At 42.1% G+C, this 23,732-nt stretch overlaps 1 protein-coding gene across 1 annotated transcript in view; it reads right to left on the reverse strand.

Annotated features, from left to right (window-relative positions):
- Positions 1-23,732, reverse strand: part of LOC133555925 (inactive phospholipase C-like protein 2) — a 415,124-nt gene that overhangs the window by 319,126 nt on the left and 72,266 nt on the right. The window contains exons 13-18 of the mRNA XM_061905396.1: positions 23,463-23,557; positions 20,029-20,171; positions 6,368-6,538; positions 6,243-6,294; positions 5,836-5,946; positions 3,629-3,747 (exon numbers count right to left, since the gene is read on the reverse strand). Coding sequence (XP_061761380.1) covers positions 3,629-3,747; positions 5,836-5,946; positions 6,243-6,294; positions 6,368-6,538; positions 20,029-20,171; positions 23,463-23,557 — 691 coding nt within the window. The remainder of the gene's footprint in view (positions 1-3,628; positions 3,748-5,835; positions 5,947-6,242; positions 6,295-6,367; positions 6,539-20,028; positions 20,172-23,462; positions 23,558-23,732) is intronic.

Raw genomic sequence — 23,732 nt, forward strand, 5'->3', positions numbered from 1 at the left:
GAAAATATTCTATCATTTTGTTTTCCACAGCAACCCGTTTAAGCAGTAAACAAAATGGACACTTTGGATTGAGTTTTTGACGACCTGTTTATCCAAATAACTAGTTAGGACAAAATTAAATGGCTGTGGAAAATTGCTGACCCATTTGTTTTCCACAGCAGCCCATTTAGGCAGTAAACGGAATGGGTCGGAATGAATTGTGCCACTGGTCATTTTTTCTGCCACATTTGAGTCCATTTTTGACAACCTATCAAGGTACGAAACTAGTGAGGCCAAAATTAAACAGCGGTTTTGCTCTGTATGGCAGCCCGTTTAGGCAGTAAAGGGTATGGATCAGAATGAATTGTCGTTTTTTTTCTGCCACTTTTGATTTGCTTTTCCGACAACCTGTCCAAGCAGAAAACTAGCTGAGCTAAAATTAAATGGCTGACACTTGTTTTCCACGGAAGCCCATTGAGGCGGTAAACAGAAAATAATCTGCCATTTTGTGTTTTCCACAGCAACCCGTTTAAGCAGTAAACAAAACGGATCGAAACGAATTGTGCCTCTGGTCGTGTTTTTCTGCCACTTTCGATTGACTTTTTGACAACCCGTTCAAGCCAAAATTAAACGGCTGTGGAATCCATTTGTTTTCCACGGCAGCCCATTTAGGCAGTGAACAGAAAATATTCTACAATTTTGTTTTCCACAACGGAATGGCTCAAAACAAATTATTCCTCTGGTCGTGTTTTTTTGCCACTTTTGCTTGACTTTTTGACAACCCGTTCAGGCCGAAATTAAACGGCTGTGGAATCCATTTGTTTTCCACGGCAGCCCATTTAGGCAGTGAACAGAAAATACTCTACCATTTGGTTTTCCACAACAGAATAGCTCAAAACGAATTGTGCCTCTTGTCGTTTTCTGCCACTTTTCATTGACTTTTTAACATGTTCAGGCCGAAATTCAACGGCTGTGGAATCCATTTGTTTTCCACGGCAGCCCATTTAGGCAGCAAACAGAAAATACTCTACTATTTTGTTTACCACAGCAACCCGTTTAAGCAGTAAACAAAATGGATCAAAACGAATTGTGCTTCTGGCCGTGTTTTTCTGCCGTTTTTGATTGACTTTTTGACAACCCGTTCAGGCCGAAATTCAACGGATGTGGAATCCATTTGTTTTCCACGGCAGCCCATTTAGGCAGTGAACAGAAAATATTCTACCGTTCTGTTTTCCACAACGGAATGGCTCAAAACGAATTGTGCCACTGGTCGTGTTTTTCTGCCACTTTCGATTGACTTTTTGACAACCCGTTCAGGCCGAAATTAAACGGCTGTGGAATCCATTTGTTTTCCACGGCAGCCCATTTAGGCAGTGAACAGAAAATACTCTACTGTTTTGTTTTCCACAGCAACCCGTTTAAGCAGTAAACAAAATGAATCAAAACTAATTGTGCCACTGGTCGTTTTCTGCCACTTTCGCTTGACTTTTTGACAACCCGTTCAGGCCGAAATTAAACGGCTGTGAAATAATTTGTTTTCCACGGCAGCCCATTTAGGCAGTGAACAGAAAATATTCTACCATTTTGTTTTCCACAACAGAATGGCTGAAAACGAATTGTGCCTCTTGTCGTTTTCTGCCACTTTTGATTGACTTTTTAACATGTTCAGGCCGAAATTCAACGGCTGTGGAATCCATTTGTTTTCCACGGCAGCCCATTTAGGCAGCGAACAGAAAATACTCTACTGTTTTGTTTTCCACAGCAACCCGTTTAAGCAGTAAACAAAATGGATCAAAACGAATTGTGCTTCTGGTCGTGTTTTTCTGCCGTTTTTGATTGACTTTTTGACAACCCGTTCAGGCCGAAATTAAACGGCTGTGGAATCCATTTGTTTTCCACGGCAGCCCATTTAGGCAGTGAACAGAAAACATTCTACCGTTTTGTTTTCCACAGCAACCCGTTTAAGCAGTCAACAAAATGGATCAAAACGAATTGTGCTTCTGGTCGTTTTCTGCCATTTTTGATTGACTTTTTGACAACCCGTTCATGCCGAAATTAAACGGCTGTGGAATCCATTTGTTTTCCACGGCAGCCCATTTAGGCAGCAAACAGAAAATACTCTACTGTTTTGTTTACCACAGCAACCCGTTTAAGCAGTGAACAAAATGAATCAAAACGAATTGTGCCACTTGTCGTTTTCTGCCACTTTCGATTGACTTTTTGACAACCCGTTCAGGCCGAAATCAAACGGCTGTGGAATCCATTTGTTTTCCACAGCAGCCCATTTAGGCAGTGAACAGAAAATATTCTACCGTTCTGTTTTCCACAACGGAATGGCTCAAAATGAATTGTGTCTCTGGTCATGTTTTTCTGCCACTTTTGCTTGACTTTTGACAAACCGTTCAGGCCGAAATTAAACGGCTGTGGAATCCATTTGTTTTCCACGGCAGCCCATTTAGGCAGTGAACAGAAAATATTCTACCATTTTGTTTTCCACAACAGAATGGCTCAAAACGAATTGTGCCTCTTGTCGTTTTCTGCCACTTTTGATTGACTTTTTAACATGTTCAGGCCGAAATTCAACGGCTGTGGAATCTATTTGTTTTCCACGGCAGCCCATTTAGGCAGCAAACAGAAAATACTCTACTATTTTGTTTACCACAGCAACCCGTTTAAGCAGTAAACAAAATGGATCAAAACGAATTGTGCTTCTGGTCGTTTTCTGCCACTTTCAATTGACTTTTTGACAACTCGTTCAGGCCGAAATTAAACGGCTGTGGAATCCATTTGTTTTCCACGACAGCCCATTTAGGCAGCGAACAGAAAATACTCTACTGTTTTGTTTTCCACAGCAACCCATTTAAGCAGTAAACAAAATGAATCAAAACGAATTGTGCCACTGGTCGTTTTCTGCCACTTTTGATACCCAACTCGTGCACTCTTGCAGAAAAAGGGTCTTTGAAAAATGGTTTACATTCGACAAGGAATCACATTGGAGGAAAATAAAAAAAAAATAAAAATCATATATTCCGCATGCATCTTAAATGTAGCGTTCAATTTCCTGAGGTGCGTGACAGAGAAACAAAAACGAGGTCTAAATTAGTCGCGGCGGTGGATTCTGAGCAATTGATCTATACTTCCCAAAAACGCACACACATAAATTACAGGCCCGGAACGATCAAAAAGCAAGCCTAATAAAAAATAAAAATAAAAGAGCGCCGTACCGAGTGGCTTGAGTGCAGCAGTAGTAACAAGTGTGATAAGGCAAGGTAAAGTGAGAGAAGGACCTGAGAGGACGAGCAGGCAGCTTCCAGGAGAACATCCCATAATTCCAGTTCTTTGCACAACGAGCGTCGTTGTGAAGTAAACGCATGCGGGGCCCGGACACGCCATTGTCCTTTTTTTCTTCTGAAAACAATACTGTGTGGACGTGAGCGTGGTACAAAACACTTAAGGACAAATGACACAATAAAACCAAACGAGAGCGGAAAATCGCCACGCAGAGAAAATAAACCAAAACAAACAAAAAAAAAAACGTTATTAACATTTCACATTTGAGCTATTTGGAGGTGGGAGGAGGATACAAATGAGGAGAGGCGTGGGAACCGTGAGAGCCAGCGTTCGTTTGGCGGCGGCGGCGGGGGTCAAGAATGCTGGCCCCCCCAGTGGCCCTCCACCGGCCGCCGCAGGAGCTCCTCCACGTGCCGCGCCACGTCCATGGTGTCGTCCAGGTCAAACTCTGCGTCCGTGTCCAGCATGGAGTCGCTCCTGCACACGGGACACGGGGTTGAGTGTCCCGCAGCCCGTTAAGGCGGCAAACTACAAAAAAAAACCCTTTCCGTATGACTTGGGAAATTGTGTTAGATGTAAATATAAACAAAATACAATGATTTGCGAATCATTTCCGACCCATATTCAGTTGAATATGCTACAAAGACAACATATTGGATGTTCGAACTGATTAACATTTTTTTATAGCAATAAATACTGATAAAGTTGAGGAATGCTCATCAAACACTTATTAGGAACATCCCGCAGGTGTGCAGGCTAATTGGGAACAGGTAGGGCGCCATGATTGCGGATAAAAAAAAACTTCCCAAAAAATGCTCAGTCTTTCACAAGAAAGGAGGGGGCGAGGTACACCCCTTTGTCCACAACTGTGTGAGCAAATAGTCAAACAGTTTAAGAACAAAGTTTCTCAAAGTGCAATTGCAAGAAATTTAGGGATTTCAACATCTACGGTCCATAATATCATCAAACGGTTCAGAGAATCTGGAGAAATCACTCCACGTAAGCGGCATGGCTGTAAACCAACATTGAATGACCGTGACCTTCGATCCCTCAGACAGCACTGTATCAGAAACCGACATCAATCTCTAAAGGATATCACCACATGGGCTGAGGAACACTTCAGAAAACCACTGTCACTAAATACAATTGGTCGCTACATCTGTAAGTGCAAGTTAAAGTTCTACTATGCAAAGCGAAAGCCATTTATCAACAACATCCAGAAAAGCCATCGGCTTCTCTGAACCCAAGATCATCTAAGATGGACTGATGCAAAGTGGAAAAGTGTTCTATGGTCTGACGAGTCCACATTTCAAATTGCTTTTGGAAATATTCGACATCGTGTCATCCGGACCAAAGGGGAAGCGAATCATCCAGACTGTTATCGACGCAAGGTTGAAAAGCCAGCATCTGTGATGGTATGGGGGTGCATTAGTGCCCAAGGCATGGGTAACTTACACATCTGTGAAGGCACCATTAATGCTGAAATGTACATACAGGTTTTGGAACAACATATGCTGCCATCTAAGCACCGTCTTTTTCATGGACGCCCCTGCTTATTTCAGCAAGACAATGCCAAGCCACATTCAGCACGTCTTACAACAGCGTGGCTTCGTAAAAAAAAGAGTGCGGGTACTTTCCTGGCCCCGCCTGCAGTCCAGACCTGTCTCCCGTCGAAAATGTGTGGCGCATTATGAAGCGTAAAATACGACCCCGGACTGTTGAACGACTGAAGCTCTACATAAAACAAGAATGGGAAAGAATTCCACTTTCAAAGCTTCAACAATTAGTTTCCTCAGTTCCCAAACGTTTGTTGAGTGTTGTTAAAAAAAAAGGTGATGTATAGGCGTGGCGCAGTGGCCGTGCGCAACCCGAGGGTCCCTGGTTCAATCCCCACTTAGTACCATTGTGTCCTTGAGCAAGACACTTCACCCTTGCTCCTGATGGGGGCTGGTTGGCACCTTGCATGGCAGCTCCCTCCATCAGTGTGTGAATGTGTGTGTGAATGGGTAAATGTGGAAGTAGTGTCAAAGCGCTTTGAGTACCTTGAAGGTAGAAAAGCGCTATACAAGTACAACCCATTTATCATTTATTTAACACAGTGGTGAACATGCCCTTTCCCAACTACTTTGAAACATGTTGCAGCCATGAAATTCTAAGTTATTATTTGCAAAAAAATAAATAATGTTTATCAGTTCGAACATCAAATATCTTGTCTTTATAGTGCATTCAATTGAATATGGGTTGAAAAGGATTTGCAAATCATTGTATTCTGTTTATATTTACATCAAACACAAATTCCCAACTCATATAGAAACAGGGTCTGTATATCGGAATCGGTAATTAAGAGTTGGACAATATCGGAATATATCAAAAAAGCCATTATCGGACATCTTTAACCTAAATGGCTATTCCTTGACTAGCAGGGGCCAAAATGCCCAGTTGTGATTTTCTGCTACACTACCTTGGATTCTGACCGCAACCTGTTTAGGCCGCAAATAAACTGGGCCAAAAATGAAACGCATTGGTAACCGATTGGAAGTCATTACCGGGCATTTGATGACTCACATTTGTGGGTACATGCCGTAGCTGTGAGGGTGGCTGATCGCCGCTGGGGAGGCGCTGTGGTCCATGTAGGTTTGATTCCCACCGGTTGGATCCGGATTGGATGTTGTAAACCTGTCGGAGGCACACAAAATACAAAAATACAAGAAAAAAAAACTCGTTAAGTCTTTGATCCCTGGCGTGATTCCTTCGTCTCGCCGCGTCATTACGTCAAAGCCAGGCCCGGCAGACTAACGAGGCTAACTCCCATGATGAGCAGAGGATACGCCGGCTCAGGGAGCCCTCGCCACGCCTAATTGGCCTCCTCCAACAGCTATCGGCTAACTAATTGCTGATCTGTAATTCAGGATCCGATACGTGATAAGGATTAAGCGCGGAGGAAAGGGGGGAGCTTGAACCCGGACACTTACTCTGGCACCACTTGTTTGATTTGCGGCTTCACGTAGCCGTCCACCGCCTTGGCTGCAAAGGAGAAGACACAAGCAGTCAGGACGCCACAAAGGAAGTCGGGGCGGCGGCGGAGGTTTTGACGTACAGAGCGGAGGGGTGTAGTATTTGGAGAAAACCTCGTCCTTGGGCCGGTCCGGGTAGAGGAACAGCAGGTGGTTGAGGTCACTGATGCGGTCGGCCAGAGAGCGGATGGAGAAGTCCTTGCTTGTGTAGGGCATGAGGTTCCACACCATGGTCTCGCCTTGAGGCTGAGGTCCTTACAAATAAATTCAGGTGAATAACTACAAAGTTCGTATATATATATACATATATATATATATATATATTTTCGCGGCCTTTCCACTAGAGATGTCCGATAATATCGGGCTGCCGATGTTATCGGCCGATAAATGCTTTAAAATGTAATATCGGAAATCATCGTTATCGGTTTCGGAAAGTAAAATGTGGTACACGGACGTAGGGTGAAGCACAGAGCGCCGATAAACCTTAAAGGCACTACCTTTGCGTGCCGGCCCAATCGTGTAATGCCTACGGCTTTTACACCCACACAAGTGAATGCAAAGCATACTTGGTCAACAGCCATACAGGTCACACTGAGGGTGGCCGTACAAACAACTTTAACATTCTTACAAATATGCGCCACACTGTGAACCCACACCAAACAAGAATGACAAACACGTTTCGGGAGAACATCCGCACCGTAACACAACGTAAACACAACAGAACAAACCCCAAGAACCCCTTGCAGCACTAACTGCTGGGTCCCTGGTTCAATTCCCACCTAGTACCAACCTCGTCACGTCCGTTGTGTCCTGAGCAAGACACTTCACCCTTGCTCCTGATGGGTGCTGGTTGGCGCCTTGCATGGCAGCTCCCTCCATCAGTGTGTGAATGTGTGTGTGAATGGGTAAATGTGGAAGTAGTGTCAAAGCGCTTTGAGTACCTTGAAGGTAGAAAAGCGCTATACAAGTACAACCCATTTATTTATTTTAACTCTCCCCCCCTCGCTCCAACCCCGCCCACCTCAACCTCCTCATGCTCTCTCAGGGAGAGCATGTCCCTAATTCCAAACTGCTGTTTTGAGGCACTGGATCGGTTCGCAGCCGAGTGTGAAGCGACCGGAATGAGAATCAGCACCTCCAAGTCCGAGTCCATGGTTCTCGCCCGGAAAAGGGTGGAATGCCATCTCCGGGTTGGGGAGGAGACCCTGCCCCAAGTGGAGGAGTTCAAGTACCTAGGAGTCTTGTTCACGAGTGGGGAAAGAGTGGATCGTGAGATCGACAAGCGGATCGGTGCGGCGTCTTCAGTAAAGCGGACGTTGTACCGATCCGTTGTGGTGAAGACGGAGCTGAGCCGGAAGGCAAAGCTCTCAATTTACCGGTCGATCTACGTTCCCATCCTCACCTATGGTCATGAGCTTTGGGTCATGACCGAAAGGATAAGATCACGGGTACAAGCGGCCGAAATGAGTTTGGGTCTCTCCCTTAGAGATAGGGTGAGAAGCTCTGCCATCCGGGAGGAACTCAAAGTAAAGCCGCTGCTCCTTCACATCGAGAGGAGCCAGATGAGGTGGTTCGGATGCCACCCGAACGCCTCCCTAGGGAGGTGTTTAGGGCACGTCCAACTGGTAGGAGGCCACGGGGAAGACCCAGGACACGTTGGGAAGACTATGTCTCCCGGCTGGCCTGGGAACGCCTCGGGATCCCCCGGGAAGAGCTAGACGAAGTGGCTGGGGAGAGGGAAGTCTGGGTTTCCCTGCTTAGGCTGTTGTCCCCGCGACCCGACCTCGGATAAGCGGAAGAAGATGGATGGATGGATGGATGGATGTTTTGAGGCATGTTAAAACAAAAAAGAATGCACTTTGTGACTTCAATAATAAATATGGCATTTTTTTCCCATAACTTGAGTTGATTTATTTTGGAAAACCTTGTCGCATTGTTTAATGCATCCAGCGGGGCATCACAACAAAATTAAGCATAATAATGTGTTCATTCCACGACTTTATAAAACGGTATCGGTTGATATCGGTAATTAAGAGTTGGACAATATCGGATATCGTCAAAAAAGCCATTATCAGACATCTCTAGTTTCCACCAAACGGTACTGTCCAGCTTAGTACGTTTTCATTGTCAAAAGTAGTTATTACTACCAAAATAGCACCTTTGACACTCTTCTTTCTGGTTTAAATATAACTGAGATATTAGGTGTCACCATGTAAAGCGCTTTGAGTCACTTGAGAAAAGCGCTATATAAATATAATTCACTTCACTTCACTTCATACATACATTAGGGGGGTGGGAAAAAAAATCGATTGGAATACGAATCGAATCGTTTATGTTGTGCGATTCAGAATCGATTCTAATTAAAAAAAAAAAAAATCGATTTTTTTTTTGTTTTAATCAATCCAACAAAACGATACACAGCAATACCATAACAATGCAATCCAATTCCAAAACGGAACCTGACCCAGCAGCACTCAGAACTGCAATAAACAGAGCAATTGAGAGGACACACAAACACGACACAGAACAAACCAAAAGTAGTGAAACTACTGGGGTGGTTTAGCTCGGTTGGTAGAGTGGCCGTGCCAGCAACTTGAGGGTTGCGGGTTCGATTCCCGCTTCCACCATCCCAGTCACTGCCGTCGTGTCCTTGGGCAAGACACTTTACCCACCTGCTCCCAGTGCCACCCACACTGATTTGAATGTAACTTAGATATTGGGTTTCACTATGTAAAGCGCTTTGAGTCACTAGAGAAAAAGCGCGATATAAATATAATTCACTTCACTTCACTGAAACAAAAATGAATATCATCAACAACAGTATCCATATTTTTTATAATTTCAGCATAGCAGTGATTAAAAATCCCTTATTGACATTTGAGTTTGAGTTTATTTCGAGCATACAACAAGATACATCACAATTTCCAGTTTCTCTTTTCAACATGTTCGAAAAGGAGTAGGAAGAAGCAGAGCTTTCATCTCCGTAATATCGCTAAAATTCACTCCATTTTGTCCACTAAAGACGCCGAGATCATTATCCATGCGTTTGTTACGCCTCGTCTCGATTACTGTAACGTATTATTTTCGGGTCTCCCCATGTCTAGCATTAAAAGATTACAGTTGGTACAAAATGCGGCTGCTAGAATTTTGACAAGAACAAGAAAGTTTGATCACATTACGCCTGTACTGGCTCACCTGCACTGGCTTCCTGTGCACTTAAGATGTGACTTTAAGGTTTTACTACTTACGTATAAAATACTACACGGTCTAGCTCCAGCCTATCTTGCCGATTGTATTGTACCATATGTCCCGGCAAGAAATCTGCGTTCAAAAGACTTCGGCTTATTAGTGATTCCTAGAGCCCAAAAAAAGTCTGCGGGCTATAGAGCGTTTTCCGTTCGGGCTCCAGTACTCTGGAATGCCCTCCCGGTAACAGTTCGAGATGCCACCTCAGTAGAAGCATTTAAGTCTCACCTTAAAACTCATTTGTATACTCTAGCCTTTAAATAGACCTCCTTTTTAGACCAGTTGATTTGCCGCTTCTTTTCTTTTTTCTCCTATGTCCCCCCCCTCCCTTGTGGAGGGGGTCCGGTCCGATGACCATGGATGAAGTACTGGCTGTCCAGAGTCGGGACCCAGGTTGGGGACATCTCTACGCTGCTGATCCGCCTCCACTTGGGATGGTTTCCCGTGGACGGAACTCTCGCTGCTGTCTTGGATCCACTTTGAACTGAACTCTCGCGGCTGTGTTGGAGCCACTATGGATTGAACTTTCACAGTATCATGTTAGACCCGCTCGACATCCATTGCTTTCGGTCCCCTAGAGGGGGGGGGTTGCCCACATCTGAGGTCCTCTCCAAGGTTTCTCATAGTCAGCATTGTCACTGGCGTCCCACTGGATGTGAATTCTCCCTGCCCACTGGGTGTGAGTTTTCCTTGCCCTTTTGTGGGTTCTTCCGAGGATGTTGTAGTCGTAATGATTTGTGCAGTCCTTTGAGACATTTGTGATTTGGGGCTATATAAATAAACATTGATTGATTGATTGAATCCTACCCCTTTTCTTTACATAACAGTTGCTAGAACTTTTGTTCACTTCCTGTTCCGAATGTATTCACAATGTATACTCCTTAAGTAATAAGTAATCACGATAAAAATAAATAAATAATTGGTGAAGTAAGTTTTATTCCATACGATGAGATAAGTACGATTATTTTGAGAATGAATGGGTGAGTAAAACCAGAATGTTTATGATAGTTCTTCTTTTTTTGTACTTTGTAAACACTTCCAGTTTGAAGAGTTTCTTGAAGTGGATCATATTAGTACATTGTTTGATTGCTTTGCTTAATCCATTCCATCATTTAATTCCACATACAGATATACTAAAGGTCTTAAGTGTTGTACGTGCATCCAAATGTTTTACATGTTTCCCACACCTACCACGGTATCGAGCACTATTCCCTGGATAATCTAATCAAGATATATATATATATATATATATATATACACACACACACACACATATATATATACTGTATATACACATAAATATATACATAGATATATATACACACATATATATGTATGAATATATATATATATATATATATATATATATATATATACATATATATATATATATATATATATATATATATATATATACATACACCGTATTTCCTTGAATTGCTGCCGGGGCGCTAATTAATTTAAAACCTCTTCTCACTCCGGCACTTACCAAAGGCATGCAGTAAAAATTTGAGTGTGATGTAAGCTTGGACCTTAAATCCTACAGAATAGCTCTTAATCTTCTTCCCTTTATGCGATTTCAAATTACCGGTATTGAAATCAGCCTCCTCCATTTTGAAAAAGATGACAGGGGAAGTGTCACTCATAAACGTCACGAGTTTGACCCTGCGGTAATACTAATAAGCATGCGCTAATTCTTTTGGGAAGCGAGTTTGACCCGGCAGTAATTCAAGGCAGGCGCATACTATATGCCCTGCAACAATTCAAAAAAATACGGTATATATGAATATACATGTACATATATATATATATATATATATATTGCGCACTAATTGACTGAAAACATGACATCAAGTGCACACTCCATCGATGAAAAAAATGCATTTTTAGACAATAGGATTTGCCTGAGCGGCTATGACACAGAGTAACAAGCAGTAGAAAATGGATTAGAACAGGGGTCGGGAACCTTTTTGGCTGAGAGAGCCATGAAAGCCAAATATTTCACAAAGTATTTCCGTAAGAGCCATATAACATTTTTCAACACTGAATACAACTAAATTTGTGCATTTTTAAGTATGACCAACATTTGTAGAGTATAATAAGTCTCTTATTCTTTTTAACACCATTGTTATTATAAAAGTTAACCAATAATACATATAATACTTCTTACCATTAATGCGACATCTTGAACAGGTGCGGTAGAAAACGGATGGTTGGATTTAAAAGCATGAGAATGTTTTATAATTTGAACGTTATTTTTTTAAACTGTGATTACCAGCGGAATTATTAATTACTTATCGTGTTGAGCAATGTCAGCTAAGATTTATCTGAGAGCCAGATGCAGTCATCCGGCTCTAGAGCCATAGGTTCCCTATTAGACCACTTTTTACCTGCACCCTGCCTCCCGCTGTTTCCCACATCTACAAAGCAATGAGCTACCGACTGCCACCTACTGATATGGAAGAGTATTACACGGTTACTCGGAATAGCTCGGTTGGTAGAGTGGCCGTGCTAGCAACTTGAGGGTTCCAGGTTCGATTCCCGCTTCCGCCATCCAAGTCACTGCCGTTGTGTCCTTGAGCAAGACACTTTACCCACCTGCCCCCAGTACCACCCACACTGGTTTAAATGTAACTTAGATATTGGGTGCCACTTTGTAAAGCGCTTTGAGTCACTACAGAAAAGCGCTATATAAATACAATTATCTGAGAGCCATATGTGTCACAACTTGGCTTGGACATGGATTTTTTCTTCGATGCAGATGAGGATCAGCATGAGCGAGGCGTGGACGTGAGTACATAGTTGTTTATTATATAATTTATTCAAAAAAAGGGAAAACAAAAACACTTGCTCAATGGCATGAAAGACAATTTAACTATAAACTTAAACAGCACCATGGCAAGACTAAAGACATGAAACAAAAGAGTGCACTGTGGCATAAATACATAAACATGGAACTGTGGACACGGGCGTGAAGGTCGGAAAAGCATGGGTAGGGTGCATGCGAGTGTGAGAAGATCCCAGAATGATGAACAGAAAGAAAATGACTTAAATACTGGCTGTGATAATCAGGAACAGGTGCGGGACTGAGGGCAGGGGCGTGACAAGGTGGGAACTAATACATCGGCATGGAAACAAACAAAACCAGGAAGTGCAAAACGTGACTGAATGTCCAAAAATCAAAAACATAACATGACAAAACAAAACATGATCCATAGGTGTGACACATATGTAGTCTTAAAAAGAGCCACATCTGGCTCTAGAGCAGGGGTAGGGAACCTATGGCTCTAGAGCCAGATGTGGCTCTTTTGATGACTGCATCTGGCTCTCGGATAAATCTGAGCTGACATTGCTTAACACGATAAGTAATGAATAATTCCACTTGTAATCACAGTGTTAAAAATAATGTTCAAAAATATACAACATTCTCATGCTTTTTAATGTTCAAGAAGTTGCGTTAATGGTAAGTAGTAATGTATTTATTATTGGTTAGTGTGGGGCTTCTTCAGACCACCAAGCACCGACATGAGAGCCCTTTTCAGGGTTACATTATTGCTTTATTTTTCAATAAGTCTCTCAGTTGCTTTCCAGCAAATTGTATTTTTCTCTCTCGCTCGCGCTCTGGCTCCAGCCCCAACCCTGTCTCTCTTCCTGGCTGCTGCTTATAACAGACCGACAGGTGATTAGATAACAAGGCCCAGGTGGGCCATATACACACCTGTCGCTGATTTCGAGGCAGGTCCTGGGACACCCAAGTTTGCTGCAGGCCCACAGGCCACGCCCCCTCCACAGTTAGCTTCAGAATAACAATGTTATTACAAAGAATAAGAGACTTATTATATTCTCGAAATGTTGGTCTTACTTAAAAATGCACGCGTTTAGTTGTGTTCAGTGTTATAAAAACATTATATGGCTCTTACGGAAATAAATGTTTAAATATTTGGCTTTCATGGCAATGAAATGAGAATGAGAATCAGCACCTCCAAGTCCGAGTCCATGGTTCTCGCCCGGAAAAGGGTGGAGTGCAATCTCCGGGTTGGGGAGGAGACCCTGCCCCAAATGGAGGAGTTCAAGTACCTAGGAGTCTTGTTCACGAGTGAGGGAAGAGTGGATCGTGAGATCGACAGGCGGATCGGTGCGGCGTCTTCAGTAATGCGGACGTTGTATCGATCCGTTGTGGTGAAGAAGGAGCTGAGCCGGAAGGCAAAGCTCTCAATTTACCGGTCGATCTACGTTCCCATCCTCACCTATGGTCATGAGCTTTGGGTCATGACCGAAAGGATAAGATCACGGGTACAAGCGGCCGAAATGAGTTTCCTCCGCCGGGTGGCGGGTCTCTCCCTTAGAGATAGGGTGAGAAGCTCTGCCATCCGGGAGGAACTCAAAGTAAAGCCGCTGCTCCTCCACATCGAGAGGAGCCAGATGAGGTGGTTCGGGCATCTGGTCAGGATGCCACCCGAACGCCTCCCTAGGGATGTGTTTAGGGCACGTCCAGCTGGTAGGAGGCCACGGGGAAGACCCAGGACACGTTGGGAAGACTATGTCTCCCCGGCTGGCCTGGGAACGCCTCGGGATCCCCCGGGAAGAGCTAGACGAAGTGGCTGGAGATAGGGAAGTCTGGGCTTCCCTGCTTAGGCTGCTGCCCCCGCGACCCGACCTCGGATAAGCGGAAGATGATGGATGGATGGATGGATGGATGGCTTTCATGGCTCTCTCAGCCAAAAAGGTTCCCGACCCCTGTTTTAGAGCCATAGGTCCCCTACCCCTGGATTAGAATAAAGGACCGATTTTAAAAAAATAATTAAAAATAATTGTCTATATTTTCTTAAATTTGGGACTCCCCGCAGGCCGGATCCAGTTTGGGGACCCCTGGTATAATGATTTCAAATGACGTTTTTTGGGATTTTTTTAAAAGCATATTTTACGTATTTTCGGCCTAAATCAAGCATTTGCAAGAATGAATAAATGGACAAAAAATATCACTACTACTGTATTGGCCACTAGATGAGGCTAAGCAAATCAGAGCACGCGGTTCAGCATAATAGTCATTGATTGGCACAGCCTCAGGGAGCAAAACTACATTGGATTAAAAGAGTGTCGAGGTGATGATGTGGGTCTTTATTCATGTCTAATGGGCTCTCGTAATGTGGAAAAAAAATCAATCAAAGTTTATTTATATAGCCCTCAATCACAAATGCCTCTAAGGGTCTTCAGAAACCACATCCTTGGATCGGATCCCACATCCAGGGAAGAAAAAAACTCAACCCAGTGGCAACAACAAAAACCCTTGGTAGGAAACGCAGACGTAATTAATCATTTCTACTTCGCCCCGGGGGGTGGATGAGATCCGCCCGGAGTTCTTTAAGAATGCTGTGCGGCTGTCTTGGTTGACAAGACTCTGCAACCTTGCGTGGACATCGGGGGCGGTGCATCTGGATTGGCAGACCGGGATGGTGGTTCTTCTCTTTAATTAAAGGGGAACATTATCACCAGACCTATGTAAGCGTCAATATATACCTTGATGTTGCAGAAAAAAGACCATATATTTTTTTAACCGATTTCCGAACTCTAAATGGGTGAATTTTGGCGAATTAAACACCTTTCTGTTTATCGGGCTGGAGGCGATGACGTCAGAACGTGACATCACCGAGGTAACACACCCGCCATTTTCATTTTCAACACATTACAAACACCGGGTCTCAGCTCTGTTATTTTCCGTTTTTTCGACTATTTTTTGGAACCTTGGAGACATCATGCCTCGTCGGTGTGTTGTCGGAGGGTGTAACAACACTAACAGGGAGGGATTCAAGTTGCACCACTGGCCCGAAGATGCCAAAGTGTCTGCCGCCAGACCCCCATTGGATGTACCGGAGTGTCTCCACATTTTACTGCCGATGCTAAAGCAGACATGGCACAGAGATGTATGGATAACATGCAAATGCATTTGCAGCGATTAAGTCAACGAAATCACAAAGGTGAGTTTTGTTGATGTTGACTGCCAGCTAATCGATGCTAACATGCTATGCTAATCGATGCTAACGTGCTATTTACCGGCGGTGCTAAAGCAGACATGGCACAGAGATGTAAGGATAACCTATAGATGCATTTGCAACTATATTACGTTTCCTTCCACCCACATTTAATGCGAAACAAACACTTACCAATCGACGGATTTAAGTTGCTCCCGGGTCAAAAGATGCGAAAGTCCTGATCGTTTGGTCCGCACATTTTACCGGTGATGCTAACGCAGCTATTCGGCCATGCTATGGCTATGAATTCGCTCAATGGCTTCAGTTTCTTCTTCAATATTTTCATACTCCAACCATCCGTTTCAATACATGCGTAATCTGTTGAATCGCTTAAGTCGCTGAAATCCGAGTTTGAATCCAAGCTAATGTCGCTATATCTTGCTGTGGTATTCCCATTGTTTAAATATAAATAAATAAATGGGTTGTACTTGTATAGCGCTTTTTCTACCTTCAAGGTACTCAAAGCGCTTTGACACTACTTCCACATTTACCCATTCACACACACATTCACACACTGATGGAGGGAGCTGCCATGCAAGGCGCCAACCAGCACCCATCAGGAGCAAGGGTGAAGTGTCTTGTTTACATTGGCAGCACTGTGTGACGTCACAGGGAAATGGCCAGTGTCTTCGCAGAGAGTCGAAAACAAGGCACTTTAAAGCTTTATTTAGGGATATTCCGAGACCGGTAACATTTTGAAAAAAACTTCAAAAAATACAACAAGCCACTGGGAACTGTTTTTTATTGTTTTTAACCCTTTTGAAATTGTGATAATGTTCCCCTTTAAGAATGGGAACCGGAGGGTGTGTTCCAACTATCGTGGGATCACAGTCGTCAGCCTTCCCGGTAAGGTCTAGTCAGGGGTACTGGAGAGGAGGCTACGCCGGATAGTTGAACCTTGGATCCAGGAGGAACAGTGTGGTTTTCGTCCTGGTTGTGGAACGGTAGACAATCTCTATACTCTCGGCAAGGTCTTTGACGGATGCATGGGAGTTTGCCCAACCAGTCTACATGTGCTTTGTGGACTTGGAGAAGACATTCGACCGTGTCCCTTGGGAAGTCCTGTGGGGAGTGCTCAGAGAGTATGGGGTATCGGACTGTCTTATTGTGGTGGTCCGTTCCCTGTATGATCAGTGCCAGAGCTTGGTAAGCATTGTCGGAAGTAAGTCGGACACATTTCCAGTGAGGGTTGGACTCCGCCAAGGCTGTCCTTTGTCACCGATTCTGTTCATAACTTTTATGGACAGAATTTCTAGGCGCAGTCAAGGCATTGAGGGGATCCGGTTTAGTGGCTGCAGGATTAGGTCTCTGCTTTTTGGAGATGATGTGGTCCTGATGGCTTCAACTGGCCAGGATCTTCAGCGCTCAATGGATCGGTTCGCAGCCGAGTGTGAAGCGACTGGGATGAGAATCAGCACCTCCAAGTCCGAGTCCATGGTTCTCGCCCGTGAAAGGGTGGAGTGTCATATCCGGGTTGGTGAGGACATCTTGCCCCAAGTGGAGGAGTTCAAGTACCTCGGAGTCTTGTTCCCGGGTGAGGGAAGAGTGGATCGTGAGATCGACAGCTGGATCGGTGCCGGGTCTTCAGTAATGCGGATGTTGTATCGATCCGTTGTGGTGAAGAAGGAGCTGAGCCGGAAGGCAAAGCTCTCAATTTACCGGTCGATTTACGTTCCCATACTCACCTATGGTCATGAGCTTTGGGTTATGACCGAAAGGACAAGATCATGGGTACAAGCGGCCGAAATTAGTTTCCTCCGCCAGGCTTGTTTCCCATGTGGTTTATTAAGTATTAAGCACATTTGATACATTCAATAATAAAATATATATAACCTGTAACATGTATATAAAAAAATATGTAAAAAAAAAAAAAATGGATAAATTATGTACACGCTCACTCTGGTATATTATATGCATGTTCGAAATATGCTATGCTCTAAAGGCCTTAGTGGCCACATGCGTGGACAGCACCTTTTTAGCTCTTATTTCCAAAATTGTGTACACTACTGAATTGGGGTCTTATGGCCTCTTATGTGGACACTTAAAATGCCATCTGGTGGTGTCAGAAGAGTATAACATACAATGGAATTTGGAAAAAAAAGTGTAAAAGTAAGAATAAGCATGTCACTAAACATGAAGTACACGTTTGTGTACTTATGGACTAAGTACATCATATAAAAAGACGATTCTTGTCATGTTTTGTGGTCACGTTCTGTTTGGTTTTGGACTCATTGTGCACTCGTTTGTTTTTGTCACCATGACAACTCATTAGTTTTCACCTGTCATGTCACGCACCTGATTCACCACAGCACTATTTAAGCCTGCAGTTGCCAGGCAGTCAGCCTGGTGACCTCACCCTCTACACACCCTTGCTCTTCATGCCCATATCTCGTTCCAACTAAGTTTTCGTTATTCATGCCATAGTTTGCAAGTTTTGTTTAATGTCCATAGTTTACGTTATTGTAATAGTTTTGTTTTCATAGCCAAGTTTTGAACCTCTGCCGAGAGCGCCTTTCGTTCGTTCCTTTTTTTTCCCCCCAGAGTTAATAATAAAAGATGTCATTACCTTCACGCCATGTCCGGTCCAGTCGCTTTGCACCATGGGAAAACAAACCACACCACAGTCCACGCCTTGACAATTCTTAGTTTTTTTATTCTAATTAGGGTCCAATAATCCCAAATAGCAAAGAGAAATTAAAAAAAAAGCATGTAAACCAGGGGTGTCCAAACTTTATCCACTGAAAAATCAAAGCAAGTGGGGGCCATTTTGATATTTTTTGTTTAAAAAAAACAATACAATATATGTATAAGAAATACAAATTTCGGCCTCCACTCAGGCTTTAAGTCAGGGACCCCAAAGGGTTTTGGTCAAAAAAATATTCAAAATGTGTCATTATTCAGTATTATTTAAAAAAAAATATTATTCAAGTTTTAAATCTCTAGATCAACATTAGGTTTATCTGTCAATATAATGGTTTTAAAGATTTAAGTCGTATGCTCTTTTTGTCACAAAAACAACCAGCTTTTTCATGGAAAAATCACAAAATATGCAATATTTTCACCCAATATTTTTTTTTAAGTGGAATTTTTGAAATTATATAATAATTGGAGCATTAAAAAGATCAATAACTCATTTCACCATTGATTTTAGTTAATTATTATCTTTTGAGCAATGATATCAAAAAACAAATCACACTAAAGTTATTGGGGATCCAAAAGGGTCCTACTCATTAAAGTGTAAAAAAAAAATTATAATTTTTTTAATTTGTCAATAAAATGGTTTTAAAGATTTAAGTTGTATGCTCTTTTTGTCTCAAAAACAACCTGTTTTTTTTAATGGAAAAATCACAAAATATGCAATATTTTCACCCAATATTTTTTTTTAAAGTGCAATATTTGACATTATATAATAATCGGAGCATTAAAAAGGTCAATAACTCATAACACCATTGATTTTAATTAATTATTATTTTTTGAGCAATGACATCAAAAAACAAATCACACTAAAATTATTGGGGATCCAAAAGGGTCCTACTCATTAAAGTGTAAAAAATAAATTATACATTTTTTTATTTGTCAATATAATGGTTTTAAAGATTTAAGTCGTATGCTTTTTTATGTCACAAAAACAACCAATTTTTTATGGAAAAATCACAAAATATGCAATAATTTCACCCAATCATTTTTTTAAGTGGAACATTTGAGATTATATAATAATTGGAGCATTAAAAAGGTCAATAACTCATAACACCATTGATTTTAATTAATTATTATTTTTTTGAGCAATGACATTAAAAATAAATCACACTAAAATTATTGGGGATCCAAAAGGGTCCTTACTTATTAAAGTGTAAAAAAATAAATTATACATTTTTTTACTGTTTACTTTTAACACAATAATCTCGAGCTCAACTTCAGATGTATCCGTCAATTATAAGTTGTATTGTTGTTTATGTTTTTTGTTTGTTCATTTTAGGCCCTTCTTAAAAACAGCTCAGTTTTTTTAAATGGCAAACACAAAAAATGCAACATTTCCCCCCAAAAATATCTCAAAGTGGAAAATTTAACCTGACGTAATTGGAGTCAATAATTCATAATGACATTGATTTTGATTCATTATTATTTTTTAAAGAAAGAAACAGCCTGCATGGCAGCTTTGTGCTATTAGAGTAAACATTGCAACATTTTCTTGTTACATTCCACCCGTTTGCTCTTTTATATCACTTTTTATGTTTTAGAAATTTTTCAAACGTATTTTTAAAATGTGCCTTGGGGCCGTTAAAAAAATCACCTGCGGGCCACACTTTGGACACCCCTGATGTAAACAAACAGCTTGGGCCTTAAGAGGCTATACATAAATATGCTCAGCTACATTGGGTTGGTTGAAAAGTGTTGTATCGACGCAAATATTGTGGAAATAGTTCGGGCCTCCTAACAATAAAAGATCTTGGTTGCACTCGAGTTCGTACCTGCTTTGTTGGGATTTTCGGTGACCCACGCGATGGTGATGCCTCCGATCTCCGAGTCGCTGAAGCGCAGGAGAAAGGTGCCGTTGGGCTTGGAGATCAGCGTGTCATGAGCCTGCTGCTTGTTCAAAAAGCCCAGTATGGCTCTGGAAGGGGAAAGATAAGTACAGTATGAACTCACAGCAGAGTGTCCCTCTTCTGAAGATGATTATCAGGTTGCCATGGAAGCAAACTAGCTGTCCGTCAAGCATGTACAGAATAATACTTGTGCAAAGTATCCTGCCTTTTATTGCCTTTATGTGGCAAAGAGAGGTCCTGTGTCGGGAAAAAAAAGCTGGAAAGAAATCTCGCTTGGAATTTGCACAAAGAAAGAAGAAGGTTCTTTTGTCTTTTGACTCAATCGTTGAGCAGAAGCTTTGTCGAAGTACGTGGTTTGAAATGGAAAAGAAGGATTAGAACATATAATGATCACATTCAAACCCCGTTTCCATATGAGTTGGGGAAATTGTGTTAGATGTAAATATAAACGGAATACAAGGATTTGCAAATCCTTTTCAACCCATATTCAATTGAATGCACTACAAAGACAAGATATTTGATGTTCAAACTCATAAACTTAATTTTTTTTGCAAATAATAATTAACTTAGAATTTCATGGCTGCAACACATGCCAAAGTAGATGGGAAAGGGCATGTTCACCACTGTGTTACATCACCTTTTCTTTTAACAACACTCAATAAACGTTTGGGAACTGAGGAAACTAATTGTTGAAGCTTTGAAAGTGGAATTCTTTCCCGTTCTTGTTTTATGTAGAGCTTCAGTCGTTCAACAGTCCGGGGTCTCCGCTGTCGTATTTTACGCTTCATAATGTGCCACACATTTTCGATCGGAGACAGGTCTGGACTGCAGGCGGGCCAGGAAAGTACCCAAACTCTTTTTTTTTACGAAGCCACGCTGTTGAAACACGTGCTGAATGTGGCTTGGCAGTGTCTAGCTGAAATAAGCAGGGGCGTCCATGAAAAAGACGGCACTTAGATGGCAGCATATGTTGTTCCAAAACCTGTATGTACCATTCAGCATTAATGGTGCCTTCACGGATGTGTAAGTTACCCATGCCTTGGGCACTAATGCACCCCCATACCATCACAGATGCTGGCTTTTCAACTTTGCGTCGATAACAGTCTGGATGATTCGCTTCCCCTTTGGTCCGGATGACACGATGTCGAATATTTCCAAAAACAATTTGAAATGTGGACTCGTCAGACCATAGAACACTTTTCCACTTTGCATCAGTCCATCTTAGATGATCTCGAGCCCAGAGAAGCCGGCGGCGTTTCTGGATGTTGTTGATAAATTGTTTTCACTTTGCATAGTAGAACTTTAACGTGCACTTACAGATGTAGCGACCAATTGTATTTAGTGACAGTGGTCACTAAATACAGCAAGACACTTGTCTTGCTGAAATATATATTGCTTGGATGACAATATATGTTGCTCCAAAACTTGTATGTACCTTTCAGCATTAATGGTGCCTTCACAGATGTGTAAGTTACCCATGCCTTGGGCACTAATGCACCCCCATACCATCACAGATGCTGGTTTCTGAACTTTGCGCCTATAACAATCCGGATGGTTATTTTCCTCTTTGTTCTGGAGGACACCACGTCCTCTGTTTCTAAATATGGAAATGTGGACTCGTCAGACCACAGAACACCTTTCCACTTTGCATCAGTCCATCTTAGGTGAGCTCGGGCCCAGCCAAGCCGGCGGCGTTTCAGGATATTGTTGGCTTTGCATAGTAGAGTTTTAACTTGCACTTACAGATGTAGCGACCAACTGTAGTTACTGACAGTGGTTTTATGAAGTAGTCCTCGGCCCATGTGGTGATATCCTTTACACACTGATGTCGGTTTTTGATGCAGTACCGCCTGAGGGCTCAAAAGTCCGTAAAATCATTGCTTACGTGCAGTAATTTCTCCAGATTCTCTGAACATTTTGATGATTTTACGGACCGTAGATGGTAAAATCCCTAAATTCCTTGCAATAGCTCGTTGTTCTAAAAACTGTTCGACGATTTGCTTACAAAGTGGTGACCATCACCCCATCCTTGTTTGTGAATTACTTAGCATTTCATGGAAGCTGCTTTTATACCCAATCATGGCACCCAACTGTTCCCAATTAGCCTATGGGATGTTCCAAATAAGTGTTTGATGAGCAGTCCTCAACTTTATCAGTATTTATTGCCACCTTTCCCAACTTCTTTGTCACGTGCCACAGGCATCAAATTCAATAGTTAATGATTATTTGCAATAAAAAAATTTTTTATAAGTGTGAACATCAAATATGTTGTCTTTGTAGCATATTCAACTGAATATGGGTTGAAAATTATTTGCAAATCATTGTATTCCGTTTATATTTACATGTGACACAATTTCCCAACTCATATGGAAACGGGGTTTGTATTAATATCACTGGAGGGCCATGCGTTTTCCCGCCTAGGCCTTCAGTGATGTCCGACTTCAAAGGTTACCTCTCAAAATACCATCATTGATGTCCCCACATGACCATTGTTGGAGAACATACTCTACAGGAACACTTTTACTTGGCATTGAAATACCTCAACGGTGTACAAAACGGGCTACTTTCTGGCGCATTTAAATATCAATAAACCCGCCTCAGCAATTATGTGGTACTGTCAAAATGAAAGTTGCAAAAACATATTAAACGCGAAAACATAAATAAATAAAATGTTTGAACTTACAATTTGTAGCACCCATTCGACGCCGTACAGCCCCTTGTAGTCGGTTGATTCGATTGGAAATGACAAGCATTTCCCCATTTCATCGCCCACATTTTTCACAAGATGTAGTTTCTCTTTTAAATATCCTTCTTGAAAATGGCCTGGCTAATATATATATATATATTTATATATATATACATATACCAGTATACACAGTGGGGCAAAAAAGTATTTAGTCAGCCACCGATTGTGCAAGTTCTCCCACTTAAAATGATGACAGAGGTCTGTAATTTTCATCATAGGTACACTTCAACTGTGAGAGACAAAAAGTGAAAAAAAAAAATCCAGGAATTCCAGCTCTCCCTGATGGAAGGAGGTTTTGGCTCAAAATCTCACGATACATGGCCCCATTCATTCTTTCCTTAACACGGATCAATCGTCCTGTCCCCTTAGCAGAAAAACAGCCCCAAAGCATGATGTTCCCACCCCCATGCTTCACAGTAGGTATGGTGTTCTTGGGATGCAACTCAGTATTCTTCTTCCTCCAAACACGACGAGTTGAGTTTATAACAAAAAAGTTCTATTTTGGTTTCATCTGACCACATGACATCCTCCCAATCCTCTGCTGTATCATCCATGTATCCATTTTGGTATAAACTCAACTCGTCGTGTCAACTCTTTTTTTTTTTCCCCTCACCCGTCATTCCAGTGTAGCTTCAGGTGCTTCTTTGTCAGTTCCATCACGCCGTCAAACCACTGCCAGAATGTGAAGTTCCTACCAGGCAAACTTTCCTGTGAAAAAAAAAAAGACATTTGTGCGTGATAAAGAGAAATATGTGTGTATAAACAAAAGTCTGAAAAGCTGTTGTTGTAATCCAACGATGCATAATCGCCTTGTGGCGAATGCGAGCGTCCTTTCTGAGTCCGAGCGAGAAAATGAGACCAATAGTCTTTTAAGATGAGCGGT

Source organism: Nerophis ophidion, linkage group LG07, assembly GCF_033978795.1.
Source record: "Nerophis ophidion isolate RoL-2023_Sa linkage group LG07, RoL_Noph_v1.0, whole genome shotgun sequence".
Classification (NCBI taxonomy): domain Eukaryota; kingdom Metazoa; phylum Chordata; class Actinopteri; order Syngnathiformes; family Syngnathidae; genus Nerophis; species Nerophis ophidion.